The 21,259-nt window shown below is 50.9% G+C and overlaps 7 protein-coding genes across 7 annotated transcripts; all 7 read right to left on the bottom strand.

Annotated features, from left to right (window-relative positions):
* Window positions 1-628: 628 nt before the first annotated feature.
* PC9H_010809 (uncharacterized protein) lies at window positions 629-1,847 on the bottom strand (the record flags this gene model as incomplete). Its single annotated transcript, XM_036780302.1, has 5 exons — window positions 629-933; window positions 1,000-1,059; window positions 1,126-1,276; window positions 1,346-1,501; window positions 1,563-1,847. The coding sequence occupies 5 exons, from the start codon at window positions 1,845-1,847 to the stop codon at window positions 629-631; spliced, it is 957 nt and encodes a 318-aa protein (XP_036627685.1).
* A 587-nt stretch (window positions 1,848-2,434) lies between these two features.
* PC9H_010808 (uncharacterized protein) lies at window positions 2,435-3,505 on the bottom strand (the record flags this gene model as incomplete). Its single annotated transcript, XM_036780301.1, has 6 exons — window positions 2,435-2,488; window positions 2,547-2,566; window positions 2,628-2,712; window positions 2,787-2,944; window positions 3,017-3,327; window positions 3,384-3,505. The coding sequence occupies 6 exons, from the start codon at window positions 3,503-3,505 to the stop codon at window positions 2,435-2,437; spliced, it is 750 nt and encodes a 249-aa protein (XP_036627684.1).
* A 3,077-nt stretch (window positions 3,506-6,582) lies between these two features.
* PC9H_010807 (uncharacterized protein) lies at window positions 6,583-7,680 on the bottom strand (the record flags this gene model as incomplete). Its single annotated transcript, XM_036780300.1, has 4 exons — window positions 6,583-6,836; window positions 6,913-7,412; window positions 7,469-7,572; window positions 7,627-7,680. The coding sequence occupies 4 exons, from the start codon at window positions 7,678-7,680 to the stop codon at window positions 6,583-6,585; spliced, it is 912 nt and encodes a 303-aa protein (XP_036627683.1).
* Window positions 7,681-8,853: 1,173 nt separating this feature from the next.
* On the bottom strand, window positions 8,854-11,370 carry PC9H_010806 (uncharacterized protein; the record flags this gene model as incomplete). Its single annotated transcript, XM_036780299.1, has 3 exons — window positions 8,854-11,076; window positions 11,128-11,255; window positions 11,322-11,370. 3 exons carry the CDS (start codon window positions 11,368-11,370, stop codon window positions 8,854-8,856), a joined length of 2,400 nt encoding a protein of 799 aa, XP_036627682.1.
* A 674-nt stretch (window positions 11,371-12,044) lies between these two features.
* PC9H_010805 (uncharacterized protein) lies at window positions 12,045-14,354 on the bottom strand (the record flags this gene model as incomplete). The annotated part of the gene is made up of 9 exons (XM_036780298.1): window positions 12,045-12,052; window positions 12,142-13,005; window positions 13,055-13,261; window positions 13,416-13,518; window positions 13,568-13,618; window positions 13,670-13,872; window positions 13,926-14,038; window positions 14,103-14,256; window positions 14,309-14,354. 9 exons carry the CDS (start codon window positions 14,352-14,354, stop codon window positions 12,045-12,047), a joined length of 1,749 nt encoding a protein of 582 aa, XP_036627681.1.
* Window positions 14,355-17,128: 2,774 nt separating this feature from the next.
* Window positions 17,129-17,516, bottom strand: PC9H_010804 (uncharacterized protein; the record flags this gene model as incomplete). The annotated part of the gene is made up of 2 exons (XM_036780297.1): window positions 17,129-17,167; window positions 17,253-17,516. 2 exons carry the CDS (start codon window positions 17,514-17,516, stop codon window positions 17,129-17,131), a joined length of 303 nt encoding a protein of 100 aa, XP_036627680.1.
* Window positions 17,517-18,597: 1,081 nt separating this feature from the next.
* Window positions 18,598-19,734, bottom strand: PC9H_010803 (uncharacterized protein; the record flags this gene model as incomplete). Its single annotated transcript, XM_036780296.1, has 2 exons — window positions 18,598-19,502; window positions 19,560-19,734. 2 exons carry the CDS (start codon window positions 19,732-19,734, stop codon window positions 18,598-18,600), a joined length of 1,080 nt encoding a protein of 359 aa, XP_036627679.1.
* Window positions 19,735-21,259: the final 1,525 nt, after the last annotated feature.

Genomic DNA, 21,259 nt, shown 5'->3' with positions numbered 1-21,259 from the left:
GCAACCTTTAGCAAGGCGATCCCGTTTGAAGGGATTGTTGCTTTACCCTAACTCAAAACACCGTCAGGGAACGCTAATAGCTGGTATTGGGCCCGCAGGGTACATATCCTGAGACACCGGATCATGCAAAGGGCGTTGGTGCTGACTATGGAGGCAATACGATGGCTAATTTGCAAAGTCAGGATTCAGCGAGCACACGTATACGTTGTGATGGACAAAGAAAACAAGCATGATTTGTTCGGCATGGGACACCGAGGTAAACAACCGCCCGGGGGTTGCCATCGTTCGTGTATGTATGTGCATCGCGGTTGCAATAAGCAGGACCTATCGCTTTGGGCTAACCACACGCATCAGCTGCATAATACGTTCTACAGAAAAGCACCGACATCGCGACGGATGGGCATCTGAATTGTTGGATATTCATCACTATGGGTGTGTCTATGTGATGACTGAGTAGGGGTACAATAATGATATGACTGCAGTGTATATTACGCGGGCTTCCCGGGACGTGTTGGTTCCAGATACACACGACTTTGTTTTTGCGGGAGACATGAGCATCATCAGAGGCGCTGTCTGGGTACAAAACGCGACTCACACACACCCACTATCTTCCCCTTGGGAAAATCAATTATGACGTCTTCGTTTTCGTCTTCTCCTCACCCTCTCCACCCTTCTCGCCCCGGCTCCTCACTTCCGCTTGCTGTATCGCGCGGTAGATATCTGCACTATCATCCACCTCGAGCCCGAATGTTTCTATTATTGGTGGTACGGCGTCGCGCGAGATGAGAAGCGGGTGGCTCGGAGTCGGGTGAGAAGATTGGGCATTCTCCTTGACACGGTATCGTTCGTACAAACGATCCAGTTCTTTGCTGGGTTCGGGTATTATGCTCCCGCTCTCCAAGAGAGCTTGCACGTATTGCGATGCCCTATACGCTGTTAATTTGGATTTTCGTGAATACAAATAAGTACAGGGTGTTTATCGAGATACGAAACGCGAACCTTTGTAATGATGCCACGACCGCCAGACGCAAAAGAAAAACGGAAGGTTGGGTATGATTGCTATACATACGGACCATAATACACGGTGAACTTCTGTGGGCAGAACATAGGGCGTCTTTCACGTACGTATAATCATAAATGGTGCCGTGAGTGGGGTTATGAGCATCCATGTTAGAAATCCCTTTCTGTGATTCGGACCGCGATGTTGTACCAAGGTCGTCAATTGGGATAAAGTTGTCGGACCGTTCTGGATAGAGGGCGGGTAGAGGAACGGTATCTATTTAAACCGCACAAAACAGTCATCGGTAACAACTAGAACCTCCCCAAGTATATACAAGAGACATACCTTCAACGGAGGCTTATTCTTAACATCATCCTGCGAGTGGCCACCAAAGTCAGGATGCCGTATTGACGGCCCAAACGACGGGTCGATCCCCTTGAGAGCCAATTCCTCAAAATCTATGCGGTCCAAGAACCGTTCACCAAGTTGATACACCCTGACCTAAAGCAAGAAAGCAAAACCAATAAATCACCGGCGTACGCTTATATCACGAAGAACCCACCTTCCAAGACCCTTCTTTGGCCTTTCCGAGCTTCGCCCACGCGTTGGATGCTTTTGCAGTGACCCATCGTGGCCAGCCACCCTTGGGACTCCACGCCAGTGAGCCATTCTCCGCCCCCTCCTTCTTGTTCGTCCCATGCTGCGCAAGGTCGGCAGGTTTCGTTATTTGGAAGTGGTAGTACACCAATGACTGCCGCAGCGCCGCTGTATCAGAAGCCTTGGACATCCTCGTTAATGGAAGCGCGATAATGCGAATTGGCCGCATGGCCTTTACTAGCGACCCCATTGTTTGAGGTGATGGAAGAAGGAATAGGAATGCTTATTTGCGGTGCAGACGCGTTTGAGCGCACTCCGTCACTGTAGCGGCATCCAATTCGGGAAGGAGACAGGGGCTTCTACGTTGAGTATACTCATCTGCTCTGTTCCTTCCGCTTTATTACTCATTTCCTGTTCCCATACCCGAACTCTAAGTATTCGATGATCCAACAGCCTCGGCGCTTCTCGCGTTCTCACCATTTTATATCAAGATCGAAGCAGGTAAGCTGGATGGCTACGCAGCTTCTTTCCTCTCTCCGTGCCAGAGGTGCGCTGTTGGAGATTGCTCATCATTGACATTCAAAGTCCTAGGCAAATTTGGGTGGCGGAGGACGGACAAGCGTGCGCTGGGTGTTAACCACAAGCTGGGCCTATACATGGATCTGGTAGAACAGTATCGAGTGTTCTCGTCGATTAGTTGATGATGCCCGTGGTCACGTATTAATCATAAGCTGTATGTGTCATGTTTCTCCATTGGCGGTTCGTGATTTTACCCTTAGGTACTACTGGATACTATTCCGATCAGCATGCATGAGGCGCCTTTCTCTTGTCACAAATTCAAAACCCAAGTGATAAAGTGAAGCCCCCGCTGACGGTCCAGTGATTGTCCCCCTAATGAAAGATTTATCCAGTTTACTGCGCATAGCACCCTGGAGAAACTGGAACTCACATTGATATCAAACTTCCATCCTGGAAAATGTTTGCCATATAAGTGCCCTCTCGCACCACAAAGAAAACAAACATCACGCACCTGGGGTAACCGGGAATTGGGAAGGATTCTTATGAGTGAACAGGGAAAGGCCGCAGATTTCAGTGATGCGATGTTCTTCGGAGTGCTGCAAAAAGGATGGCGTTCAAGTTAGCAGTTGTACGCATGTGGAGCACCCATCGGTAGGTAAATATTGCTCACCCCCGCCCTATCGATTCCGAAATGGACAAGATCAGAAGTGACGCCTGTTTGCCTGGACAGGATACGGCTGAAACCCTGCTGGTATTTCGCAGTGAACAAGAATGCCTCGTTTCCTTGATTCTTCAGCATCTGCATCGATTGGCCGTAGTCGATCGAGTCTGACAAAGGTGCAAGGTGAGCGGGGCGTTTGGGGCCCGGTAATCGGGTTTAACTAGGCAAACCATGCTTACAGTTGTAATTATCCTCTACTTGATTCCCCGACCCAGTGGTGGGCAGCTGGGTCATAGCCACAAGGTTCGAATTGCTGGGGTATACCTCGAGGAACATGCGATCCCAAGTGTCTTGGTTGTACGTGTCGTAGATCTTGACGAAGCCGCTGTGCACCATAACGATGTAAATCGACCCGCCCTTGGCAGAGAAGGTCGGGTCGGTAGGCGCGACGGCGCCGGCGGCATATGTGTAGGCGTCGATGTTCCAAGTCACCGTGCCAAATTTGTCCGAGTCACCTATCTCGGCGCTGTTCAGGATATTATAGCTTCGGCTAACGGCATGAGTGCGTTCAGTAAAGAGTAGATGGGCTTGTATAAGAAGACCTACTGCCCAAAATACATCGTTCCAGGAGGGGGTACTAGATCGTTCAGCAAGCTCGAGGGCGGCGCAGCCCCCGGGCGCTCTTGGTTGGCTTCATCATCATCTCGAGCTTTGGAGGTCTTGTCCATGATTCTTGCGGTGTCGCCAGATGGCAAGACTCGTCGACATCAAGCAGAATTTATACCTCTTGCACGAAGCTATTCGTAGTCCGATTAAATACACCAAACTCTGTCTACGACACCCAGTAGTCGCAAATGAATGCATCGTCTGGGGTACTCCGTGAATTGGCTTCCGTTAAAAATGGACATGCACTTTAAAGGCCCACGTTCATGGTCATGGGGCGACGGTGAGCGAGTAACAAGACTCTGGGGTTCAACTCAGTTCCTCATGAAACTACACTAAGTATCGATTCTCTCACCGGACCGTCTTGTAAGCTTTAACTCTTTGCCAGGCTTCCGTTCCTTCGCGCTGTAGACGCCTGATCGATTGATTGCATTTGCTGAGGAAGTAGACATTAAACTTTTTCGTACAGGCCATTGCTCTCAGCCCTGATACAACTGGACTCCGACACTTTTCTAGAACGAGACAATGAGCATGAGTAGACTCGAAAGTAAGCATCTTGTCCCCACACCCCATGCGTCCTAACCCCAGGGACTCCTGCTTTAGCTCTAAGGATAGACCAGCGTATCTATCTGGCTTTTTCGATACGACCGATGCGTGATGTCCTGAACGGTCGGGGGTGGCACTATCCCTCATGACTAGCGTTTGTCCCATTTGCTACCGTGTCCACGAGTTTCGTTTTCTGGAAATAGTACTACACCAACGCCTGCCTAGCGTAGTATCTGTCGTGTCCCTAGTTTTGGACATCCTCGTTGGCGGCAGCGCGACAAGGCGGATGGATTGAGTGTGAAGCTTTGAAGGCGAATGCTTACTTGTGATCGAGACGCCACGGCGCGGGCATGACTAAGACGGAGCCCAATTTGGGAAAGGGGCCCCTGAGATCGAGGTCACTTCCCTCGTGGTTCATATTCAGGTGCCCCCAAGTAACGAGCAATGCATTGTCGGGTGATTCAATCCTACTGATGTATACGCGAGACCTTGGAGCCGTATAAGTATTAAATAAGACCTTGAGAATGCATGTGGAACCTACACCTGGTTAATCAATGACTAAACCATGTAGTACTCCGACAGTGAGTACTACTCGAGTGGTCGCTCGGCACCTGCAGTGGATCCACAACTTCGCTTCCTCCCTGAAGCTTAAGGCTTGACTTTCCGGTTAATGTTGAGGTTATCGCTGACTTATCGCCATCTTATTCCCGATCGAAAGCTTGAAGATTCCAAGTTCGCTTGGGTATTGAGTATTGAATATTGATAGCTGAGCGCTGACAAGTCGGCAGTACGTGCAGTCTTCCAGCAAGTGAAGTGCCTTAATTTTACATTGGTGCCAAGGCTCACATACCAGCTCCCGAGGAGGTACACTTCACTCATTGCCCTAACGGAGCTTAGCCTTGACACTTAATTCTTGTCTTGGTCCCTGCTTCGTCCACAGATGCTATGTACATGCTTATTAGATTAGCACTTGCTAACCAGTTCTGACTGCGACCGCCTGTAGCGCTTGTGTAGCGCGCGACTCGACGAAGCTCAACTAAGCGCCTGACTGTGGTGGGGCGGGTGGGAGCAGACGTGCAGCTCCAATCCTACCTATTACAATCGTACCTGACACCGAGGGCACCGTGCTGCCTGGGAGGTCGAAGTATCGAGTTCATAATAGCCTCGAACCATGATTGTTCCGCAGTACTCATAGTCACAGTCGCAATCACAAGGGCCTCGTCAAGTGGCGGAATGGCGGAATTGGCGGAATGAATTATATTAATAGCCAGTATCGGTGAATCCTGTGGCCTATCGTGCAAGTCGACTTCAACGCTCGCCTACGGCTCTAGTAGCGGCGTCCCGGGAAATCATGGAATCACATAGACTCGAGGAATCCGCAACATGCCGATACACGCAGACACGCAGACCTCAGAGTTCTTCCGATGCGCTTGGGCCCGGGAGTAGCGTTGGGCAGTTGAACTTGACTTCTCGAACTTCTATCTCAAATCTATCTCTATCTGAAGGGCGAATAAGGTCTCGGGCATAATGGACCTGCCAAGGTACTCGACGGGTCATGTAAGGATTGACAAGCACAAACGAAAGCACAAGAGAATCATTTATTTATAAAGAAGGAAGCGTACGAGCAATCGATCCGCATGGTGAGCCGCCGGCAAACTTCGCAAGCATCCGATTAGATTACTCCTTCCACACTCCCCCACCCCGCTCACTATCAGGGCGGGTTACAGGCTCTCAGGATCCCGAATAACACAGCACTTGGTATATTCTAGATCGCTATACTTAGTTAGACGTCGCCGGCGGGAGTCACAGATGCATCGACGATGAATCGATTTGTGTCGATTGATTGCTGTACCATTGCGCGGTCGACTATCTATGTCTCTTGAATCACTTCTATGCGAGTACCGTACCTCACCGCGAGTAAATCAGCCTACGCGCGAGTCTACTATGAGATAACAATCGACGTGCGAGTGTTCGTAATCTCTCGTTTACAGCTAGCAGCGCGTACCTCTTCGCTCTGCCTATCCCCGAGAGCGATGGAACGCTGGCAGCCAACAGGAATCACAATAGTGCGAATATCCGTGACGAATACGGATGAGACGGGTTGAGTTATGCAAGTTCAGTTCATGTGGTGGGTGGGATGTGCGAGTGGCTGAGGGAGGTCTAGATCTAGGAGAGGTGCACACCGGAACGAGAGGAGTAGAGCGTTAGAGGCGTAGAAGTAGAGAGGAAAAACATCACTCGGGGTTTATGCATCCCTCCTGACATACTCTCATCAATCTCACATCCCCCCCCTAACATAGCATGCAAAGTAGCTTGGTATACTCTCTCTCTCTTTCATTGAAGTATGCGTATGAACTACGGGACCAACCGCGCCGACGGCGGGCCCTAGTACACAAACTCGTGATGCCGTCATGTCTCTAAGATGTAAATAAGTGAAGTGTAAGTAAACGAAGTGTATCAGAGTGGTGGGACGTCTATTCTAAAAGCCAAAGTCAAAGCAGATCAAACCAACGTATGTGTGTGCTCCCGCGTCCTCGAACGCCGAACGAACAACCCGTGGTCGAGCACATGGGTAATTACCCATCGTGCATGTGCATTACGACTTCTCGTTTTTCACTGCCTTCTTCCCCGGCACGAACAGCCACGCGGCGGTGATGAGCAGGCGCACCCCGACGCCGACGCCCAGCGCGCCGGCGGCGCCGAGCTTGAAGAGGATGGCGCGGGAGACGAAGGCGCCGAGGAAGAGCGAGGAGGCGGCGATGAGCTTGTGGTCGCGCGTGATGACGCTGCGGCGCAGAGAGAAGAGGCGGGGGTCGGACATGAGCTCGACCCAGACGGTAGTTAGGACGACTGGATTGGAAGGAAAGGACGAAAAGGGTTAGTACGAGACTTTGAGAAAGTATGTATAAGGGAAAGTAGGACGCACTCGTAGTGGTGAACTGTGTGTTGAGGCGCTTGCCCATGATGCCCTGCACGCCGAGACTCGCGCTCATGAAGCCGATAGCGACGAAACTGAGGGTATTCGTCCACGCCGGATCGCCTCTGTCGTCGGCAATGCTGCCCCCAATCCCGCCATTCGGCCCGAGGCCCAATATGCCCACACCGCCCTGCCCGCTCTTCCACGACGCGAGCGCCGCGGCCATCGTGAAGAGCGCCTGGATGAACGTGCCTAGGACGAGCCACTTGCGAGTCTGGTTGCCCATCTTGTCGCCGAGGCGGCCGATGAAGGCCCCGAGGTTGAAGGTGATGAGGGAGGTGAGGGCCTGCTGGTCTGCTTTGTGGAAGGAGGCATCGCGGAGGGAGGGGGCGCCCGGGGTGGCGGAGGGGGTGAACTCGAAGAGGCGCGCGATGGCGAGGGCGAGCTGGGCGAAGTTGCCGGTTTGGAAGCCGCACCAGACGAAGATGGCGGAGAAGGAGATGCAGTCACTGCGCACATATGTGTGTCATTAGTCTGCGTTGGATGGAGAAGAACAGGGACGCACATGAACCCTGTCATGAAGCAGAAGGCGGCAAGGGGGCCTGTGGACTGTGCGGGATCGACTTCTCCGTTGAGGTGGTCCCATATCGAAGAAGAGGTCGTTCTGGTCTACAAGGGGCTCGGTGTGAGGAAGGGTGATTGAAAAAGAGGGGAGGCACCGACGGCGACACTGTGGTCATAGTCCGCGGACTCTACTTTCTCGATCTGAGCAGACATGAATCACTGACAGCAGGAAGGGCCTTAAGGAGAGTAAGGGTGGCTGGCTCGGGTCTTGCTCGCACCGTGCGGGTTTTTGAGGACGGAGCAGGAGTTAGAGCGCTCCCTGCGAAGAAAATTGGTCGATAGCGCGATTGGCTTGGCGTGTTCCTTGTCACGACAGATTGGGTACGCGGTAAGCCGAAACCGCTACACGCTCGGAATCGATGGATTCAATTCGCGCTGTGAGAAGACTCCGAGAGAACTCGCAGTCAGCCAAGGAGCCAGAACTGATTCCTCTTATCAGCGCAGACGCTCGCATGTTCAGGACAGCGAGCACGAAGAAGTGCTTGGGTTCTTTCGTTCACGCGTTCAGTTATACTTGCCCTTGGAACATAGATGCAATTCTCGGCGACCGCGTCTGGAAAGTGGAAGGTTAACTGCGACTATGGGTAACTACAGGCCTCCTGGAGTACAAGCCTCGAGGACACAAGTCAGCAGTTCTAGTCCCAAGCATCCGTGATCCGGCCCAAGCTCCTCCTTAAACGTAGTAAATAGGACTATATAGCCACCAAGGATGTGGATGTTGGACATCCCATTATCTGCGAGCTCGAGCTCGTTGACTTATGCACTGATAGATATGTGCGTAGGGCTGCCATTGCAGTGTGTGCATTTAGATTTAAAGCTTCAACTAGTGCTATACCGATGTTCACCCCAAGACTAAAATGAATGACACTCTCAACCTGAACGGAGCACCTGTAAATTATCCCAAGCCTTGGGCTTCGACCTCTAGTTACTATCATGAACAACTCTGGCTCTGAGATCTGACGACCGTGACAACAGCTTGGATGATAGGCTACGCATAATTGCTAACGTGCACACTTCTCAAGTCTCTTGTCCTCTCCTTTCACCCCTGTCCTCTCTTCGCCACTTCTCTCTTCACTGACCCTTGTGAATGACCGGTGACACATCAATTATCAATATCTCAAGCTTCATGTGCCCTTACCACCAAGTGACATAGTATCAATGTTCGGTTGTCTTTTCATGGTACATAATATATTGCCATTCCACCAAATGTATACACTGCAATAAATAATTGATGAGGTATATTATTTACAAAACCTGGACAGATGTGCGTACACAGCCATTGAGAGCCTAGTTACAATATCTTTGGATAAAGGATAAGTACAGAATTCAGTCTTGTTTCTTGATCTTTGCCCATTGGCTACCACAGACAATGCTCTGGTGATTCATAGTGATGATATGGCGCTTTGAAAGGACTGTAACACATGGATGGGCTGTGAAAACATAACTACGGTAGGGATAAGGGATCCACAGAAGACGAATCATATCTCCGTTGGTTCGCCATTTTATCCAGTCATTGTGTCTGATCAATTGACTAGCACCAAGTGAAATGTGGTCATTCCAGACCTGAATTGTCCTGTCATAAGATCCTGACACTATTTTTGTGCCATCTGGGGAGAATGCAACAGACTGAACCAAGCCATCATGGCCCTCCAATGGATCACCAATCTGCTTTGCTGCTTCCACATCCCAGACTCGGATTGTCCTGTCATCAGAGCCTGACACTATTTTGGTCCCATCTGGGGAGAATGCAACAGACTGAACCCAGTCATCATGGCCCTCCAATGGATCACCAATCTGCTTTGATGCTTCCACATCCCAGACTCGGATGGTCTTGTCACTAGAGCCTGACACTATTTTGGTCCCATCTGGGGAGAATGCAACAGACTGAACCCAGTCATCATGGCCCTCCAATGGATCACCAATCTGCTTTGCTGCTTCCACATCCCAGACTCGGATTGTCCTGTCATCAGAGCCTGACACCACTTTGGTCCCATCTGGGGAGAATGCAACAGACCGAACCCAGTCATCATGGCCCTCCAATGGATCATCTATCTGCTTTGCTGTTTCCACATCCCAAATTCGGATTGTCCTGTCATCAGAGCCTGACACCACTTTGGTCCCATCTGGGGAGAATGCAACAGACCGGACCCAGCCATCATGGCCCTCCAATGGATCACCAATTTGCTTTGCTGCTTCCACATCCCAGACTCGGATGGTCTTGTCGCTAGAGCCTGACACTATTTTGGTCCCATCTGGGGAGAATGCAACAGAGTTGATGCAGCCTTCATGGCCCTCCAATGGATCACCAATTTGCTTTGCTGCTTCCACATCCCAGACTCGGATGGTCTTGTCATCAGAGCCTGACACTATTTTGGTCCCATCTGGGGAGAATGCAACTGACAACACCAAGCCATCATGGCCCTCCAATGGATCACCAATCTGCTTTGCTGCTTCCACATCCCAGACTCGGATTGTCCTGTCATCAGAGCCTGACACCACTTTGGTCCCATCTGGGGAGAATGCAACAGACCAAACACAGTTATCATGGCCCTCCAATGGATCACCAATCTGCTTTGATGCTTCCACATCCCAGACTCGGATGGTCTTGTCACTAGAGCCTGACACTATTTTGGTCCCATCTGGGGAGAATGCAACAGACTGAACCCAGTCATCATGGCCCTCCAATGGATCACCAATCTGCTTTGCTGCTTCCACATCCCAGACTCGGATTGTCCTGTCATCAGAGCCTGACACCACTTTGGTCCCATCTGGGGAGAATGCAACAGACTGAACCCAGCCATCATGGCCCTCCAATGGATCACCAATCTGCTTTGCTGCTTCCACATCCCAGACTCGGATTGTTCTGTCATTAGAGCCTGACACCACTTTTGTCCCATCTGGGGAGAATGCAACTGACCAAACCCAGCCATCATGGCCCTCCAATGGATCACCAATCTGCTTTGCTGTTTCCACATCCCAAACTCGGATTGTCCTGTCATCAGAGCCTGACACTATTTTGGACCCATCTGGGGAGAATGCAACAGACTGAACCCAGCCATCATGGCCCTCCAATGGATCACCAATCTGCTTTGCTGCTTCCACATCCCAGACCCGGATTGTTCTGTCATTAGAGCCTGACACCACTTTTGTCCCATCTGGGGAGAATGCAATAGAGTTGAGGTTGCTTTCATGACCTTCCAGTGGTTTACCAATCCTCTCCCCTACTGTAGCATCCCAAATGTAGATTGTACCATCTTCCAAGCCTGACACTATCTTGGTACCATCTGCTGAGAATGCAACAGCTTTGACTGTGCTTGTCCCTTTCATCACATAGCCATCACGGGGCCATCTGTGCCCTTGTCCACTAGTCACCATTGCTGGGATGCAATATTTATGACCATAGAACTTGAAGGCCTTGGAGGATAGGGGAGCCAACATAAGCCCAGAATAGTACACCTGGGGTGCAGAGGACATGTATCCCTCCCGGGATATCTTCTCAAATCGGATGAAGTCCAAAATGACTGGTTCAAATTCCTTGAAATCCATGAACTGAGAATAATTAAGTGAAGAATCTCATGTGAAGGGAGATACAATTCTTACCAATGCCCATTTGTGCAGCTCACGTAGAATAGCACCAGGGCCATTCTGCCATGTACTCATACAACTGTGAGCTTCGAGCCAATACAGAAAATTCTCCTCCAGAAAATGTCTGAGCTGCAATTCAATTTCTAAGGTTATCAGGAAAGAATTTAGAAATTGATATGTTTGATAAATTATAGTATACTTCAACTTACCTTTCTTGAAACCTTGTGAAGACTTGAAGTAGTCCTTGTCATACCACATTGTGATGTAATGAGTGGCAAAGTAGCACACATTATTCAAGCAGATCTCCCAAGCAAATTGATCTATCATCTAATAAAATACTTGTTAATTCACTTATCCAAAGGCAGCACCTAGTACTTACAGTTCTGAATGCATGTAATGGCAGACATATAGTGATTGCAACCAGTAGAGCCCAAAGTAGAGAATGGGAAACATTGTAAGCCAAAACTGCAACAGAAATTACAGCAATTCCCACAGCAATTTCCATAGTGTATATCTGCTTTGATTGAGGCTTTGATGGATGCACCGTTTGTTGTAAGTGGTATGCCATTGAGTGGCATGCATATTGAAGTCCAGGTGAAATGTACTCTGAGACTCTTTTCAAACCAGGCATGTCTTTATTCAGAGCATCAGATCTAGGCAATTGGCAGATATTGAACTTGAGTCCATCAGGTTCAGCATTCATAATCCTGAAACATGCAAGTGCAAGCTCATTGTGTTTGTCATGACTGGTGATATTGATGAAAAACTCTTTGCTAGCCTGCTCATCCAAAAGAAACTCTTTGAAGGATGTGTGGTGGGGTGTAATTGCAGCATTGTCCTCAGGTGCAGCTCCATGGAGAAATGAGCTTAGCCAAGACAATATTACATCAACATCTGTTTCTTGTCCTGGACGTAGCACTGATGCTATTGCTCTAAACACCTGCTGAGGTTGTGGAGAGCGCACTAGAAGAACCCATGCCATCAGCTGGCGAAAGAACTCCAGATCATCCTTGTCTGTTATATGCATACAGAGGATGGCATAGTAAGAGCCATATAGTTTCATGCCAGGCAATTGGTGCAATTGAGAAAGAATCTTCTTGAAGACTGTTTTTGTCACTCGCCCTGAGTGATTTGTTGTAAGCTCACGACAGAGCAGTGCTGCACATTCAAAGGATGTTTCTGAAACATTGGCAACCTCACTAACCATCCCCTGAAGGGATGTTAATTTCAGCCTATCTTGAATGAATTTCAGAATGTCATTGACAGTGCCTGGTTCCTCATTGATATCGTAAGACAGAGCAGAACTGCCCAACCCCTGTGCCAACTTCAAAGCTTCAGAAATAGGACGAGAGGTGAACAGGAAGCGGATGGAAGATGTGAGGCTTGATGCCAGTGATATCAAATTGTTTAAGATAGACACAAGCTCATTGAGGTCCTCCTTGGGACATTCATCAAGAGCATCAAGGGCAAAGACAATTGGCTTTGCACCATAGGCATGGCTTAGTCCTTGTTTCAGCAGAATCTTGTATTGGTGATCTGTGTTCTTGGTTGAGCGATCTTCTGGGTTGAGACCATGCAGATACTTGAAGTAACCTTCATTGTGCCGGGCAAGGTGCTTCACCCATGTGGGAATGAGTGATGGTAAGGACTGATTCTTGAAAGCAAAGAATGGAACCACAGCAGCATGACTATCTTCCAAGGTCTGTGCAACTGTACTAAGGATAGTTGACTTCCCTTTTCCAGCAGCCCCTCGGAGAAGTAGCAGCCTCTCAGCTGTTTGGTCTCGGCCCCATTTCTCAATAATGTCAAGAACTGCAGTGCGTGTGCCATCTAAGCATGATGCTGGCTTTGGTGTATTGCTTGCTAAATGCAATTCAGCCAGAATTTTGTCCTCTACACACCATCAGAGCAAATCCCACTTGAACAATGTGACATGACTTACTCTGGTGCATATCATCAAATATGTTGTTCAATTTATGGTCCATACTCTTCATTTGGACTGTGAGGCCACCAACAGCATACAGAGTCTCAAAGACTGCAGCCTGTGTATCTTGTTGGTGGGCAGACTTCAGCCCATCCAAAGCCCTCTTGAGTAGGTTGGCATTCTCCTCAACTCGGGTCTTCACAGTGTCTGTGAGGGTCATCCCAACTGGTAAATAGGTATCAGTGCATTGCACACAGTCAAAATGAATGATAGGACCTACAAAGATCACATCTTCCAAGTGAGCAAATAAAGTGAAGACAGTTGTAAATGACCGGAAATAAGGCCTGAAATGCTGCATGCTGATTCAACCGTAGATCACCATGTTTCTTGACATCCAGATCTCTAACATGGCCACAGACGGCACCAATGTCTTCCAATAAGGAGATAATATAGGATTTGCCAACAAGATACTTCTCAATAACCTGAAGATTGTGTCAGTTTTGATAGTGACGAAGGTACAGACAAACTAACCGAGGCAATGGCAGTGACCACCTTAAAGGCAACCTTGACAAAGGTGTTTATCTATAAAGAGTTCAGTGAAGGTTCATAGGGTAACTATTCTGTAGCTCTCACCTCTGCTATTGCAGCCCCAATTGTTAAGAAAAGGCGCAGATGCTCGAAGGCTCTGCACAACTTCGGATGAGATTTCAAACGGCTCTCAAGGGCCCTGATCTCAGAATCAGCCTGCTCCTCAGAAAGAGTGCATGAAACGTTGAACGTAAAGCCAAGAACGACGTCCGTTTGTAACCCAGAATCCGCAGTATGTTTAAGCCCGACTAGCTCAAGACATCAATTTCGCGCGCTTGTGAACATCATGTAAAGCCCGTACCTTCGCCATCCAGTGAACGAAGCGGCACTTGAGTGTACGCGAGAAGTATCTGGTTCTTATCACTTGTGCTCTCGTAGAGCTTGATCTGGATCGCGGTGCTAAGTTTGGCAAAACTGAAGAAAGTCGGAGATGTATGGTTAGCCACGCAAATCAACGCGGTTCAAGCTATGGACCCACAAAATCATGGGGAAGTCTACCACTTTCTCGTCCTGAGCACCCAGCCCATGCAGCTCGAATTTCGCATCCGAACGGCCCTCGATGGACAAGACAGCGTAAAAGCGACGCTTCTTGTCTTTCTTCTTACCCGAGGGCAGATTTCGGCTCTCAATGACTGCGTTGAGGAGTGTGAGCCAGTAGGCCGTCGGTGAAGGTAGACCACTTACATTTAATCGCGACGTAGACATTCTGTTCTCCTTGCGTACTCGACATTGTTGTGGTTGCAGTTGAGTTCTGTGGGGGCACCCAAACCATGAGGCGATTCTGGCGAACACACGTCTGACAGGCTGTGTGTAGGAGCTATAATAAGCATGCCTCGTGGCTGCTGGCACTGCCGTGGGGTTCACCGTATACCTCAGCGCCAAACGTTAAACCAATGGCCGTGGAATCAGGCATCAAGACTACAGCTCTGAGAGAGAGCTTTTCCGTTGTGCAATCTCACTGGTTCAACCAAAATAACCACGTTTTGATTGATTGTACTGCATACATGTTGTCGGATACGTGCGCGTCAATGTCCTCTAGACATTCGCCTGAAGTGCAGAGATGGGGAACCGAGGCCCTTTGGTGCCGGTGTCAGCGTTCCGATGGATCGCCCAAACGTACCGGCCAGTGCAGCGCGCTGCTCTCCTACAACGATGTAAGTCATCCATCCTCTAACCAAAACGAACGGATCGTGGACTCACCGTACCGTAGCCTCCCGTTACATAGAAAAGAACCCTCAGAATGGAATTGATGATGTTCGCGACGCGTCTACGATACGAAAAGCTTGACGCCGGCCAAAGTCCCTTTCGCGCGTCCGCAGGGTACGCTCGTGACTCCATGGCAGGGAAAGTGATCGCTGTCGTAGAGAATGGAAGTCTCGACGGCACAGCAGGCTCTTGGCCTGGCTTTGACGTGGACGATTGCTCCCAAAGCTATCACAGCCACACGTTCGGACTCGAATATTATTGCCTATACATTTGACAGCGGACCTCTCATCCCAGGTATTTGTCGAAGCTTCGAAGAGACGGCTGGAGTTGACTTCAACTGCTCTGTAGATATATATTGCTGCTTGTTTCGTGAATATGATACTCGGTTGACCACGAAGCCGAACTAGACTCGCCTTTGGAAGACTACTGCTGGTGTTTCTCGAGGACAAGAAGACGGAGCGACGCGACTCCTCTCACGCCAATATCTACACCAAAGTCAGAACGTAGCACGGATTCTATATGGAACGCGTACCATTGTTAGGACGAAGGATACGGCCGCGGTTATGACCCACCATGCGTGCTCTCCTCTGTGCTGTATTTCGTGGCGCAGGTTGCCGCAACATCCGGCCTACGCTCAGCCGTCCATTTGGGAGAAATGGCTTCGAGGAAAGTGTGAATGCTGTGTCTTGGTTCAATGATAGAGCCTTGCTTCCCTCAAGGTGCCCCTTCCCCCGTTATCTTCCCTACCGTGACCGCTGCGCGGTGAATCGATCAAGTAATGCTTACTCAAATTGAGGATGCAGACTCCGGGGGCTATGACTAGAGTCCCCATCAGTCCGTGCTGCACCATGCGCAAGAATCCAAACTCACATACATTTCCGGAGACCAAAAGCACCATGTCGTCAGTATCTCGCTCTGGGGACCTTCAACGGAGGACTCGATCTCGCCTAGGCAACAGGCCTTCGTTCTGCTTCCTGATCTTCAAGTATCAATGCATCGTGCATCATGTGTGTGTCCTCTCCTTCTATCATCTGCCTGGTGTATTCTCACCCCCTGTGCACACACCCATACTGATCGTTATCGGCAGTCGCCTTAACCTTTGTATCGGTCGAGCTCATACGTAGCATGGGCCGCGCACACGCGACTACAAACCCCTACAAGGACGTGTTCATCCCCTCGTCTCCCTTCGTCGTGCGGGCCATCTTATCTAGAGCTAAGTTGGAGCCACGCTGGGGACCGTGCTCAGACAGTGCACACATCGCGGGTCGACTGGAATCGAGGTCGATGCAGTTGTTACTGGCGCTGGCGTTGGGTTCGGGCGCGACTCATGATTTCAGCCATCCATCCTTGCAGCGTCTTGTAAGTCAGACTTCGATAACACGCGCACTTGACGTGTTGGCAGTCGCACGAGCAGTAATGCCATAAGTCTGCCACAGTTTACGGCTTGCGGTCCGAGGCTCCGAGTCTTGAGGCTCTCCCCTTCCTCTCCTTCCTCGTCAAGTCTGATCTTCGTATATTGTGTGTGTGGTCGAAAGCGGATCTGGGACGGTCGCGCGCTAGCGCGTCACCTTCATCCAGACAAGGCAAATAGTCCAAACCAGGCGCTACTAGCATTAGTCGCTAGTCAAGGATTGGAGCTTCGTGTTTCATATGTTCTAGGCGCCCTTGCCAAATGAGGCGGGTGGTACGTGGGTGTGTGTTCCGGGTTTGGGTTCGTTGCGTTGCGTTGCGGCGCACGATGAGTATCAGTTCCAGGCAGGATTGCGAATGCGGACCGTAAATCGCGCGCGCCGACGTCCAAACCATCGTCGTTGGGCGAAGAGATAGTGTCGTGATCTAACCGTTGTAGGGCAAGAGCCAATGCACTAGGATGCTGGACTTCGAGGTCTTTCCATTCTCGCCCTTGCATATCTATCGGCGCACTAGCTATCTTCCTTGTTCCCGTCTCTTCTCCAGGCTGGTAAGTGAAGGCGTGTCAGGCACAGAATAAGAATAGACGCGCATGCACATTGTATAATACTGGCGCCCACTCTTGACCATCACGACTTGGCAAGTACTTTAGGGCATCCCCGCCATGTCAATGCTCCCGCTTTCTTCAAAGACTACGCACACAGCCTGCAAATTCGCGCAACTCGCTGAAAGGAACAAGCACAAGCACAAGCTCGAGCACAACGCTGCAGCGCTTCGGTTCTTCGGTCCGCAGGCCGCACGCACACGGGGCTAGAGATTCTCAAATTCGCAAGATAGTAGCCTTCATGTCTTACATACATACTCTCTTCGTGTCAGCACCTCGTCGCTTCAAGCCGCCTCCACCGTACCGCGCTTGATATCTGATCCCTACGTCGTGGGATCCGTCTGCCGTTCAATACACACGCGCCGTCAGCCCACTATCCTACCGCACAACACGTACCGAGCCACCCACCTTAGCAGACGGCTGCACGACATACGCATCGTCGTACACCGTCAGCACATCCAGCGCGCCCACCGCCGCCTCGAACTTGCGGCCGCTGCGCTCGAGCGTGACGTGCGCCGTCTCGACGCCTTTCCGCGCCCAGTGGTTGTTCGCCCACGACTCGAGGAGCGCGACCTCCGGCGTGACGCGGTAGAAGTGGTCCGAGCCGACGCCGTTCTTGACGGTGATCCAGAGCTTGATGGATTGGCTCGAGCGGTTGGATACCCAGACCATGTTGTGCAGTATGGGCTGTCGCGTTTGTTGGATGCTGGATCCGGACGATGGCGTTCACGGTGACTTGGTGAGTGGATGGGTACACTGAGCCTCCGAAGTGGCTTACCTTGAGCGGCAGAAGCGTTAGAAGTTGCGAGCTGTTGAAGCCTGAACTGGGGACTCGTCCTCTCAGTAACGGCCTCCTTTTATACAGAAGGAAATGCCCAGATAAAGGTAAAAGACGAACGCTCGCAGTGCACCTGTGCGCCGGCATCGTGATATCTCCTGCAAAAACAAGACGAAGCGGCTCCACGAAGAGCACCCTGTCATTCATTTCCAGAAGTCAATAGCGCGAGAAATGTCCCTACTTCGTTCAATTGAAACCTCTGGCTTGGAACGTCGGCAGTGCGATACCTTGCGCTTGGGCACGAGAAGATTCCGTGATTCGTCTGGCGTTCTGATATTCGAGGGTGCCGGCGGTGCTATATCTCCTGCTCAAACAAATCACGAAAACCTCCGCGGTTGCTGTCGACCCCAGTCATTTTGTGGCTTATCGGTAATCGATGGCACGCGTGATCGCTTGCATATCGACGGTAAGTGACGCTGCTTCGTGCTGATGTGCCCAGAATCTCAGTCGATCAACTGACGTTTGGATTCTGGAAGAGGAAGAGGCCGTTGTGGGAACGGACCGTGTTCAATTCAATGCAAACTCGCACTCCCGTTGTGAATGAAACCCCGGCCTCGCCCACTTCGATATGGCAATGTAGTCTTGTCGATCACTCACCTGTGTCTGCATCTCATCCATCTCTGAGGCACGTCGAGCAGCGGTTGGAGCCGCGCTGAAGTGTGGACTTTCTGCTCGCTCTGATCCGTGGTGGTGACTCCCGATGAGAGAAGGCTGAAGCTCGGTACTGAAGCTTGAAGCTCTCGCGCTGCCTCAACGTAGTGTCAGCTATCGGATTGGCTCTTGTAAGCGGCACTGGTGCGCAGATGGTAGACCTTTTATCCCCTCAGTATTGCTCAGATACGCGCTTTATGGCGGTTAGTTGGATTGAGACTGGTAGTGAAGTGGGTTATACACAGTGTCCTTGTATTTGTAGACCTATATATGAGGAATATATGCAGTCCAATCAATGACCTGGTAAGCATCGGGCGGGAGACTCCTAAGCAGAACAAATGCCTCCACAATAAGAAGTACCCGAGCCATAAAGTAGATGCACAGTCCCACAGCGGCGAGGATTCTCATGGGATAAGCAGGGTAATATTGCAGTCTTTCAACTATAAACATGGTCATGCAAGAGAGGAGGAACCATGCTAGGGGGATGGCGGTCACCAAGACGGACGAGGCTCTCCAAATGCGCGCCTCCGCAGCGCTCGGGAAGGGAACATGCCAGGCGATGCAGTGGATGGCGCCGAATAGACTGCTCGAGAAGCCGCACATCGCCAGCGACATTTTGTCGCTCCGGGTGGCCAGCGGGGTAAAATGAATTTTGACGAAGGGGTCGACATTGTCGGGGTCGGCTGGTTCCTCGATGATCCATGCATGGGCGTAGAAGAGCGCCGACACAGTCAGCGCCGACCTCCATATGAAGGTGGGGGCACTAGCCGGGGCGTCGCGCTCCTCTGTGAGGATGGGGTGGTGCACGTCCAGCGGCTTGTCCCACCAGAAGAAGTAGAGCAGCGCGCTGATAGACGCGTAGGCGAGGGTCATCACCTCCAGCTCGCTAAACGCCAGACCGGAAACAAACCGCGCGCCCAGTTGGATGACGAACCACGCGACCTGGGCGAGCGCCAGAAGCTTGGCCAACGCGTCACCCTTGCTTTTGTCCTCGATTTCTTCGGCACAGAGCACCGGCCAGGCGATAACGGGGGTGTGGCTGCGATGATTGAGAGACGTGTCTTCTATGAGTGATTGCACGACATGTGGTCGCACTGGCTGCCCATCGACCAATACAGAGCATCCTCCCATGAGCACGAAGAAGCCGTGTATTCTAGTCCATACCGAGCCTGATGATCAATCATTACCGTGTTAGCTGCTTCTTGATCACAAGCGAACGATACTACAGTCCTCGCCTTCATTCCCATCATAGGGTTTCCCCGCCTCGTGCCTCTGCGCCATGTCTCTCGTGCCCGTCGCATCCAAACCAGCAGCGCGGGCACGAACTATCTGGTTGGCGTCGAACCACTGGTGTGCCGCCCACATGACCACCAACTCGGGCACGAGGACAGTCCAGAGCATCAGGAGAAGGCGCCGCCGTAGCATCTTCCAGCGCGAGCAGCGAATACGGCGAGGGGGGATGTTTGGGTGGATGGCGACCCAAGTGCAAGAGAACACTAATGCCAGGCAACTCCATACGATGTCCACCGTGGATCGGCCGATCGCGAGGGTGGTAGGCTGAAATGTGTCTGTGGCTAACGAGTGGGGCAGCGACATTCTTGATGGTGCCCTTGGACGTCAAGTACTCAGTCAAGAAGGTTTCGAGATATCAGTCTCTCCTGCGGTTGTCGAAGCTTAAACTGACGGAGAGATCCTTGGCCCTCCTAGAATAGAAGACTCAAGAAGATGGGAGTGGTGGGAGTTGATAACATGTCATATACTTACCTATGCTCTGTATTAGACCATGACCAATGTTGAGTGCATCCGAAGTGTAAGAAAGCCTAATCTTGAAACTTTTGTCAAGCAATGCTCATTCTTTGGGTGGGAATGGCCGTCCCAGACTCGATGCTACGGGAGTCGAAAGGAGTCAATGGAATCTGGATCATGTGTAGTGTAACATCAATTGGGGCACATAGGTACGCTGGGGATGGCAGTGCCTCGTCGGATAGATAGCCTGCTAATTGCAGTTACGAAGAACAACTCGCTGAAGAGTAACTGAGCACATGACAAAGCGACAGAAAAGCCATGCTACGCACTTGTGTGCTGGATCGAGTCCTGCAATCCGGAAGAAGTAGTCGCAGTGCTCGTGAACGCCCTCGCCTTCACCGTCCGGTTGAGCAACACCACCGCATGCCCAGCGCTTCCAACACATGGAACAGGATAGTCACCGTCCCCATCATCTGTCGCTGGTCTCGTGGTCTCGAACACTCCATGTCCCGCCCTAGCCTCTCTAAGCTCTCTAAAATCGAGTTGGACGAGGGTCGGGGCAACCAACAACTGTTCAAACTCTAGTTGTCCACTTGATTACATCAACCACTTTACCTCTCCTCGCTCCTCCTTTATTGATTATCTTCCCGAGGCGCCAGTACTTTAGTGAACGAGGCCGTAGGTCGTTAGTCTCGTCGTCGCCTCTGCCACCGCAAGATATGTTGAAAGCTCGACGGTGTTCCTGTTATGGCGAGGTGTACAGATACTCACGTCTGAGCATGTCATCCACACGCCGAAATCCTTGATCGTCACTTGAACGGTATTTCATCGGACCGCCGCGACACGAAAAAATGAGAAGTGTTTACACATTTGGGCAGCTGTCGCGATAGTGTCGACAACTGGCGGCCTGGGACTCGGCTTTGATGGATGATGGTCGTCAAGGCGTGACGCACACATGGTTCCGAGTCACAGTGACGGGTGACACCAGCGTGCATCATCCAGGCTTTTTTGTCGCACGTCTGTCTTGTTCACCGACTCCCATTTCTAATTAGCCTGCCTAGCTAGAATCGCCTCCCGCCTTTCTCCAAGGCCTCCCCGACGCTCGCTACCCACCCACCCACACTCTTTTTCACCCATATACATATTCTCCACATCTTCAACTTCACTTATACATATATTC

Source organism: Pleurotus ostreatus (assembly GCF_014466165.1).
Source record: "Pleurotus ostreatus strain PC9 chromosome Unknown scaffold_8, whole genome shotgun sequence".
NCBI classification, from domain to species: Eukaryota; Fungi; Basidiomycota; class Agaricomycetes; order Agaricales; family Pleurotaceae; genus Pleurotus; species Pleurotus ostreatus.
The sequence above is the reverse complement of the archived record's forward strand: the minus strand, read 5'-3'. Positions and strand labels throughout refer to the sequence as shown.